General features: G+C 48.1%; 1 protein-coding gene across 1 annotated transcript; it reads right to left on the reverse strand.

Annotated features, from left to right (window-relative positions):
* Window positions 1–5466: 5466 nt before the first annotated feature.
* On the reverse strand, window positions 5467–5956 carry LOC119359647 (chitinase 5-like). The gene has a single exon (XM_037625765.1). It carries the CDS (start codon window positions 5906–5908, stop codon window positions 5645–5647), a length of 264 nt encoding a protein of 87 aa, XP_037481662.1. The 5' UTR covers window positions 5909–5956; the 3' UTR covers window positions 5467–5644.
* Window positions 5957–10571: the final 4615 nt, after the last annotated feature.

The raw sequence follows: 10571 nt of genomic DNA on the forward strand, positions 1-10571 counted from the left end.
GCCATGACGCCATCCACACCCGTGGACCTCTCCACGCCCCTGCTCTGGTCAGGCCGGCCCTGCTCCCCGCCGCGGCTTGCCTCGCCTTGCCGCTCCAGCCGTGCGGCCCCGCCAACCACTGTTGTGCCCGCCGCGCCACTGACCACCTCGGACTCCTCTTCCCCGCACGCTGTCCCGTTGTGCCACCACTTCCTCGCGGCGGCTGCGCTGCCCGCGTGCGCCCTGTGCCGCGCCTCATCCTTCCCCGCACGTACCTGCACCGGTCGTGCTCACCGCGGCCACCCGGCGTCTCGCATCACGCACACGCCTGTTGCTATCGCCAGGCGCCGCGTTCTCTGTCCCCCTGCTGCTGCACTGCTCGCCGCCGCTGCACGCATCCAGGCTTGGCCGCGCCCCGGCTCGCCGACGCGCGCCCACGCCTGCCACGCCCCTGCTCCCCTCGCCCCGCCACTGCCAATCATCGGCGCGCCCTTCGCCGGCGCCGTCCGCTGCTGCAGGCCCGCATATGCGCCCCCCCTACTTCCTCGTCGCCCAGCGACCTCCCCGCACCGGGCGGGTTCTGTCCCAGCGCCCGTTGCCCGATCCGCTAGCGCCCACGCCCATTAGGCCCCCCTATGCCTATGACAAACGGGCCCCAGTGCCCCAAAACGTTAAAAAAGATTAAATATATATATATATAGTAATTAATTAATTAACTTAATTAATCCTGTTAATTAATCTAATTAAGCCTAATTAATTTACCTAATCACTTTAATTAAATTAACTAATCTTGTTTAGTTAACTAAGTCAATGACCACTCGACCCACACGTTAGCGACCCAGTCAACACCCCTGTTGATTGCTGACATCATGCTGACATCAGCAAACACTATTCTGGATAATGTTGGTTTAAATTAATTAAATAAATTCTAAAAGTAATTTAAATATTTTAAAATTAATATAAAATAAACCGGAGCTCGGATGGAAAAACTTTGTACATGAAAGTTGCTCAGAACGACGAGACGAATCCGGATACACAGCCCGTTCGTCCGCCATGCATCCCTAGCCTAGCGAACACGCAACTTTTCCCCTTCGGTTCATCTGTCCGAAAACGCGAAACACCGGGGATATTTTCCCGGATGTTTCCCCCCTTCACCGGTACCACCTCATACCGCGTTAGGGCACCCCTAGCACCGCTACTTGTCTTGCCATGCATCGTTATGCTTCTATTTGCATTATATTCATTGTTTCTTCCCCCTCCTCTCTCCGGTAGACTACGAGACCGACGCCGCTGCTACCCAGTACGACTACGGTGTTGACGTCCCCTCTCTCTTGCCAGAGCAACCAGGCAAGCCCCCCCCATTGATCACTAGATATCGCCTACTCTCCTCTATATTGCTTGCATTAGAGTAGTGTAGCATGTTACTGCTTTCCGTTAATCCTATTTTGATGCATAGCCTGTCATTGTTGCTACAACTGTTGATACCTTACCTGCAATCCTAAATGCTTAGTTTAGGATGCTAGTTATCATCAGTGGCCCTACATTCTTGTCTGTCTGCCATGCTATACTACCGGGTCGTGAGCACTCGGGAGGTGATCACGGGTATATATTGTATACTTTATACATATAAATGTTGTGACTAAAGTCGGGTCGGCTTGTTGAGTACCCGCAAGTGATTCCGATGTTGGGGGTTGAAGGGGCAGGTGGTTCCACCCCGGTAGTGGTGGGCCTGGGTTCCCGACAGCCCCCAACTTTTACTTTGTGGCGGAGCGACAGGGCAGGTTGAGACCACCTAGGAGAGAGGTGGGCCTGGCCCTGGTCGGCGTCCGCGGTTACTTCAAAATAACATGCTTAACGAAATCTTGGTATTTGATCTGAGTCTGGCCACTGGCCTATACACACTAACCAACTACACGGGAACAGTTATGGGCACTCGACGTCGTGGTATCAGCCAAAGCCTTCGTGACGTCAGCGACTAAGCGGCGCGCGCCGGGTTGGACCGCATAACGCAACTTCCTTTGTAATGGAGGTTGCTAGGTCTGCTCACCGGCCGCGTACGCAACGTGCAGGTGTGCAACGGGCGATGGGCCCAGACCCCTGCGCCATAGGATTTAGACCGGCGTGTTGACCTCTCTGTTGTGCCTAGGTAGGGCTGCGACGTGTTGATCTTCCAAGGCCGGGCATGACCCAGAAAAGTGTGTCCGAACAAAGAGGATTGAGCGTGTTGGGAAATGTGGTGCACCCCTACAGGGAAGTTAATCTATTCGAATAGCCGTGATCTTCGGTAACAGGACGACTTGGAGTTGTACCTTGACCTTATGACAACTAGAACCGGATACTTAATAAAACACACCCTTCCAAGTGCCAGATACAACCGATGATCGCTCTCTAACAGGGCGACGAGGGGAGGATCACCAAGTAGGATTATGCTATGCGATGTTACTTGGTGAACTTACCTTCTGCTCTCTTCTACATGCTGCAAGATGGAGGTGGCCAGAAGCATAGTCTTCGATAGGACTAGCTATCCCCCTCTTATTCCGGCATTCTGCAGTTTAGTCCACATATGATACCCTTATTCCATTTTATACCAATGCATACATATGTAGTGTAGCTCCTTGCTTGTGAGTACTTTGGATGAGTACTCACGGTTGCTTTGCTCCCTCTTTTCCCCCTTTCTATACCCGATTGCTGCGACCAGACGATGGAGTCCAAGAGCCAGACACCACCGTCGACGACGACTCCTACTACACTGGAGGTGCCTACTACTACGTGCATCTCACTGGCGACGACCAGAAGTAGTTTAGGAGGATCCCAGGCAGGAGGCTTGCGCCTCTTTTGATCTGTATCCTAGTTTGTGCTAGCCTTCTTAAGGTAGACTTGTTTAACTTATGTCTGTACTCAGATATTGTTGCTTCCGCTGACTCGTCTATGATCGAGCTCTTGTATTCGAGCCCTCGAGGCCCCTGGCTTGTAATATGATGCTTGTATGACTTATTTTTATTTATAGAGTTGTGTTGTGATATCTTCCCGTGAGTCCCTGATCTTGATCGTACACGTTTGCATGTATGATTAGTATACGGTCAAATCGGGGGCGTCACAACTACTCATCAACAAACAGGCAAGCCGTCTAGGAAAGGTTTAAGCCCTAGACCATGCAAACTAATAAAACTTACCAACACAATCCAAATTTATACAAACCAAACTCTCTGACCGAAACCAACAAAATCCATTTAAAAATTGGGTCAAACCCATTTGCTCCAACGGAATCATGCCATCAATTTGAAGTAGACATCAACACATGAATCAAGCCATCAATTTGAAGTAGACATCAACAGATGAGCAAGCAGCAAAGAGCTCTTGACGTCAATTAGTCCCTTGCAACAAGCAGCTATTGACATAGATTAGTGGAACTCCAAACATGCCGACCTAAATTGTTCGTGTGTGTCTGTTTGCATCCAAACAGGTGAAAATACTAGCCCTACGCGATGAACCAAACCCAAAAGTTGCCCGCTCGCTACCCGTCTGGATGCATTTGCGGCCCAAATTTGCGTCCACGCTAACACAAGACGGACGCACCGTGTGTCCACTCAATGTCCACCTCGGGCTCGCACGTCGACAACACAACTACTCCACGCGGTCGTAGTCATTGCATCCACCTAACCTCAGCCCGCATGGCAGCGTCTAGAAGTGTGCAACGTCCTCGTCCTTAATGCAAGTGTGTGTGTGGGGGGGGGGGGTCATCCACATTTCCTTCCCATCCACATTTGTCCACACTCGCTCCTCTCACCGCCGACAACGCAAGTGCTAGCCATGGTTATCTTCAGCAAGAGCAATGGCAAACTCGATGCCGGTGCCAGCTCATCCCGCACGCCGCCTCCCCCTCCGCCACGGCCACCGCAGCTGCCCCCGTCAACCTACGCGATGAATCCCCATGCGGCTAGTGGTCGCCGGCCATAGGACCAGCTATACATCTAGGTGCACGAAGCGCGTTGGTATTGGCATTGCCGCCACCCGTTGTCGTGGCCAGATGTCGACTTCTTGCACGGCTAGCACCTTGACCCTCACCGCATCCCGATGTCGGAGGTGGCGCGGTCGGCGCAGGCGCACGCGGAGAAGGTGCGCAAGCGTCGCGCCCTCCTGACGCCAGAGCATCGGCGTGACCTTGTGTATGCTCAAGACTCCCCCAACTGGGAGGTCTGGTTCGCCACAGAGCACGACGTGGCCCGCCATGGCGCCATGCAACTTAACCTTGGGTTCGTGCCGCCGCCCACGGAGGTGGCTTCGGAGGAGGAGGGGGCGGCCCACCAGGCCACATTAGAGGTGGCGCTCCAGCGCACCTTGGAGGAGAGCCGGCGCAAGGAGGACACGCGCTGTCGGCGGCGGGGGACCACGCCTACGCCCCACTGCGGCCCGAACCCAAGGCCGAGCCTGAGCACACACAGGTGCTCACGCTCACGCCCACGGAGCCGGAGTTGGACATGTACACGTGGACTGGCATCCTCCGCGAGTGGGTGAGCACGCCGTCCATCGTGCTGGGTGCCACGCCGAAACAAGAGGAGGCCTACCTAGAGCACTGGGGACAACTCCACCTGTCCGAGGAGCGCGTCGACGGCGAGCATCAGATGCAAGACGAGCGTGAGGAGGAGGAGCGCCGTGCCTGCTTGGCACGGGAGGTGGAGGAAGAGCACCGGGAGAAGGAGAAGGAGGAGCGCGCGCCGCACAACAATGTTGTCGGTGGGGCAAATGCTGTAGGAGTCAGCACGTGTGGCGTGGGAGACCGCATTCCCATGGGCTGGGCCGCTGCCAGCCTTCGTCGACCTCACCGTCGATGATGGAAAACGATGGCGACGCCTAGGGCAGCGTGCTAGGTGGTTGGGAGGCGCGTTTGTTTAGTTTTTTATGTTTTATTAATGTTTAAGTAAACTTTTACCCGCGGTTGACCGGTCATTTAATGTTTACTTATGTTTAATTTGAATGCATGTTTTCAAAATTGCTTTTTTTAAGTGGACGCGGAAAAAATGTGTCGGGCACCGTTGGAGGATGCGGTCGACCAAACAAAAAGCAAACAATTGAGTCAAGAAAAATCAGTTTTACTTTCGCTTCTACTAAATACGTCGCCACACAGTAATCATTGGCTAGAAAACCTGTTTTGATGGGTCCATCATTTGACCAAAGTCCACGATGAACCAGAGGGCTCTATTTTGTGGGAGCTTAGTAATTGTATAGATAAGCGAGTTCGATAGCAGAAAAGGAAATATTATGGGCAGGGCTGCATCACACGAGTACATGATAATGAGATTACGCTTGGACGTAACACATACGCAAATGATGACGCGCATCTTATCTCTCTCTCTCTCAATTTGTTTCAAATTCATTTTTTAGATAGTTGATACACACCAAATGCAATTTACCATGGATGCAAAGCGATAAAACATTTGATTCAAATATATTGAACAACCATCGTTGTCCGAGGCTTATTTCCTCCTCGACAACACTGCTCTGGCCATCTAGGAGGTACTCACTCGGTACGTATTAGCCGTATCCATTACACGGCAGCTTTGCTATACTTAGCTCCCAGCAATTCACTTACTTAGCTTTATTCTATTAAGATCGGAGGACCATCACATTTCAGGCCTGGGAGTTGAGGCGGGTGCACCCACGTCACCTATGGGGTGCGCTCGCTCCCCACGGGCTTGCCGCCGGACGCCTCCGCAGCTGCGGCGCCACTGCTCGCCACCGTGCACGGGCCCGACTGGCACCCGGCGCCGCAGTAGTCCGGGCCCGTGCCGCAGTAACCCCACTGGCTGCAGCACATGCCCGCCGGGCAGTTGCAGTTCTGCGCGACCGCCGGACCAGCGGCGGACAGGAGGAGCACTGCCAGCCCGAAGGCCAGGAATGTCGCAGTGAGCGGCATCGCTAGCTTTGCCATCAGTGCTTGATAAGTGGCTGGGTAACTGGTTAAGGTTCTGCTGTTGGTGTGGCGCAGCTATTTGAGATGGAGAAGTTCCGCCTGGGGTGGTGGTTTATATAGGAGAGTTCGATAGCAGAAAAGGAAATATGATGAGATTACGTGTGGAAGTTACACATATGAAAATGATGACGCGCACCTTATCTCGGTTTGTTAGCCATATCTAGGCACAGCTGCAGCGGCCACGCACGGCCAATAGCGATGACGTCCCCGGTCTGGAACGGTGGCTGCTGACCGGGCTATCTGATGATGAAATGATAAGTATCTCAATTTTTATAGGAAAAGACATGCAATTGAAAGCATAGCATAGAAATTTTTCATTGAATCTAGGCTAATATTTTTTTTAATGTGATTGGTTGATTCTTATCTTACATAGAAACAGGAATCCACGCAAATGACCAATGGTGGCCAGGCTCCAGTGAGCTTGTTTAAAAAAAAACATGTTTCCATAGCGCAAAAGAAACTGGCAAAATTTGTAAAGACAGAAATACAAGTTTAACACATCCGAGAAAAGTTTCATAACATTATACTTTCACACGTGGCGTACCAAAACAAGGCAAATGTGTATTTTCAAAATGGGCCGACTTTTCTTTTTCTTGGGCCACAATTTTGTCTTTTTTGTACAGCATACATCACAATATTTTCAAACGATTTTTTACACATTTGTGCAGAAAACACATAAGTTTCCATGGAAAGAAACAATTTTTTGAAACATTAAAATATGATTTTTGTTTTTCATTTTTGAAAAAGGGACTCGATGGACATCCTTGAGTGGTGTTTCTTAAACATCTTCAAGCTGTTGCGATCCCCATTAGTCTTCCGGGTAATAAAATATTTCGCGAGAAAACATTGTTTGGGTCACAAACACTTGTCATCTTGTTTAAGCTACTCACCATTGTGGAACAATAATACTCTAATATTTCTTTTGGATATCACACAATTTTCTTTTAAGAATTGGGCGTGAGCTCGTCCAACATAAGAAGTCACTTAACATAAGCTTCACAACCTCGAATTTTATGAAATGGAAATAGTGACTTTTCTCGTTCCATGTCTCGTATCGTGTCCTATTCAGAGATTTAGATGATACCCTCCATAGTGTGGAAGCCAGTATTTTGCTTTATTTAGAGCATGACCCAAAATGATAAGTCATAGATAAAACCATCTGCAATAAGGTTCAATTAGATGACAAGTCATCAATAAAACCATCTGCAATAAGGTTCAATTGGGTCAACCAAACAGACCATTTCTTTGAGGCGTTCTCAGAAGCATGAGCTGTGAAACTATTCTATAACTTTTACATATCACTAAACTCCTAACTCAAATACATGGATTGATGGATCCATGTGTAGGTCGTAGCAACTTGATTTCAACATGTTGATTATATACTTTATTACATATTTCTTAAAACTTTTCAGACATATGGGATGTCATATGTTGTCTGAATGACCAAGGGGGTCTCGGAGTGGAAGATCTTGAGATTAAGAGTTTTTGTTGCACAAATGGCTTTACAAGTTACTCACCTAGGACGGTGTATGGAAATAATTGCTCCGAAATGAATACCTGGATTCTAAAACCCTCTCTGAAGTTTAGGCAAAGCCAAATGATTCTCATTTTTTGGAAATGTTTCATGGGGGTTAAAAGTTGGTTTTTCGTCTACGAACAATTATGGTAGGCAATGGCTTATAGGCTTTGAGAACACCCATGGCCGGGGATATGCCACCAGTTATGCGGTGCCCATGGCATTATCATATTGCCCAACAGAAAGACATGTCTGTTGCCTCGAGAACACTACTTGAAATCTACATTTTACCTAGGGTCGTAACCGCTGAATATTTCTTCTCGGCGGCCTATAATTGGTGAGAAATGGACTCAGTTGGTACGTCTTGTTGTTGGGGAACGTAGCAATGCAATTTCAAAAATTTCCTACGATCACACAAGATCTATCTAGGAGATGCATAGCAACGAGAGGGGGAGAGTGTGTCCACGTACCCTCGTAGACCAAAAGCGGAAGCGTTAACATAACGCGGTTGGTGTAGTCGAACTTCTTCGCGATCCAACCGATCAAGTACCGAACGCACGGCACCTCCGAGTTCAACACACGTTCAGCTCGATAACGTTCCTCAAACTCTTGATCCAGCAAAGTGTCGAGGGAGAGTTTCGTCAGCACGACAGCGTGGTGACGGTGATGGTGATGTGATCCGCGCAGGGCTTTGCCTAAGCACTATGACAATATGACCGGAGGAGTAAACTGTGAAGGGGGTCACCGCACACGGCTAAGAAACAATTGTTGTACTTTGGGGTGCCCCCTGCCCCCGTATATAAAGGAGGAGAGGGAGGAGGCCGGCCACAGGGGGCGCACCATGGGGGGGAACCGACTAGGACTCCTAGTCCAAGTTGCCCCCACCCTTCCTTCTTTCGAAGGGGGAGAGGGGCAAGGAAAGGGGGTCGCACCCCCTTCCCCTTGTCCAATTCAGACAGCCCATGGGAGGGGCGCGCGCCACCCCTTGCAGGCTCCCCTCTCTCTCCCCTATGGCCCATGTAGGCCCATTATTTCCTTGGGGGTTCCGTAACCTCTCGGTACTCCAAAAAAATACCAGAAACAATCTGGAACCATTCCGGTGTCCGAATACCATCGTTCAATATATCAATCTTTACCTCTCGACCATTTCGAGACTCCTCGTCATGTCCGTGATCTCAATCGGTACTCCAAACAATCTTCGGATACCAAAACACACAACTCATAATACAAATCATAATCGAACGTTAAGCGTGCGGACCCTACCGGTTCGAGAACTACATAGACATGACCGAGACACATCTCTGATCAATAACCAATAGCAGAACCTGGATGATCATGTTGGTTCCTCCATATTCCATGAAGATCTTTATCTGTCAAACCGTAATGACAACATACGTTATTCCCTTTATCATTGGTATATTACTTGCCCGAGATTCAATCGTCGGTATCTTCAAACCTAGTTCAATCTCGTTACCGGCAAGTATCTTTACTCGTTTCGTAATGCATCATCTCGCAACTAACTCATTAGTCACATTGCTTGCAAGGCTTATCATGATGTGCATTACCTAGAGGGCCCAGAGATACCTCTCCGATACTCGGAGTGACAAATCCTAATCTCGATCTATGCCAACCCAACAAACACCTTCGGAGACACCTGTAGAGCGTCTTTATAATCACCCAGTTACGTTGTGACGTTTGATAGCACACAAGGTGTTCCTCCGGTATTTGGGAGTTGCATAATCTCATAGTCAAAGGAATATGTATAAGTCATGAAGAAAGCGATAGCGATAAACTTAACAATCATTATGCTAAGCTAACGGATGTTTCTTGTCCATCACATCATTCTCCTAATGATGTGACCCCGTTCATCAAATGACAACACATGCCCATGGTCAGGAAACTTAACCATCTTTGATTAACGAGCTAGTCAAGTAGAGGCATACTAGGTACACTCTGTTTTGTCTATATATTCACACATGTATCAAGTTTTCGGTTAATACAATTCTAGCATGAATAATAAACATTTATCATGATATAAGGAAATATAGATAACAACTTTATTATTGCCTCTAGGGCATAATTCCTTCACTTGTTACAAGGTTGATGATGGTTAATCTAACAAATGAACCAGACACATTCTATTGAAAATTCACACCTTCAGGTGTCTTCACAGTCAAATCTATATACGAATATGTTTGAAAACTGGTTAGTAAGGGCTCATCCAAAATTGAAGTCTCAAATCTGTATAGGAGTCTGTGCTTTACTTTGGGCTATTTGAAACTCTCGTAATGGTTATATTCTTAACTTTAGGAAAGTTCCAAATTTCTAGTGAGTCATTTTTTAGGCTTGTCAACTGGATTCATATTTGGTCCTTACTTCATAAGGGGGACAAGCGGGCGCCCACAGTCTTTGGTTGCAACCGATGAAATATGGTCTCTTGAGATTTATTCACCCATTTAGTTGTGGACCCACTAGTACGATTTGTGATGCATAAGGCTCATATTTGTACTTTTTATTTTTGCCATTTGGGCAGCCATTTGTGGCAATTAATCTGTTGAACTATTTTGAACTGTTGGATGGCATGAATTTTGCGGTGATTATTAAAAGTTTGTGTGCATCATTCGATGCAGAGACTGAGGGCAGTCCCCTCTTTTTCTAAAAAAAAAGGTAGCTATATTCATATCTATTAAGTTCGCCTATAAAAAATATGAAAAATTGAAAACCTCTTTGATTGGTCATGCTCAGTGGACCACATACATAACCTATAAGTTCCAATATCTAGATCGTAGGGAAAAGTGCCTTCTTCATCTTCAAGCTTCGCACATCTCAAGTGGTTGAAAATGAAATGACTCTAGAAGGCCATCATCATGTAGCTTCTTCCCGCACTTATGTGAATTAAACGACTATCAAAAATAGTTTGGGTTCAGATCTTTAGAGCATCTTCAACAGTAGCCCTGGTCCCTGACTTTTTACGTCACTTTGCACCAAAACTTGCTCCAACAGTGCTCAAAACTTGTCATGGTCTCCAACGGGTGTGGTCCCATTTTTGGGCAGCCCTCAGAAACAACCCCAAATGATGTATTTACATCACGTGCAGCTGTCCTA

Source organism: Triticum dicoccoides, chromosome 2A, assembly GCF_002162155.2.
Source record: "Triticum dicoccoides isolate Atlit2015 ecotype Zavitan chromosome 2A, WEW_v2.0, whole genome shotgun sequence".
NCBI lineage: Eukaryota > Viridiplantae > Streptophyta > Magnoliopsida > Poales > Poaceae > Triticum > Triticum dicoccoides.

What these genes read in the sequence shown, in the direction of transcription:
- LOC119359647 (XM_037625765.1), bottom strand. Translation starts at nt 5,908, where the DNA reads ATGGCAAAGCTAGCGATGCCGCTCACTGCGACATTCCTGGCCTTCGGG.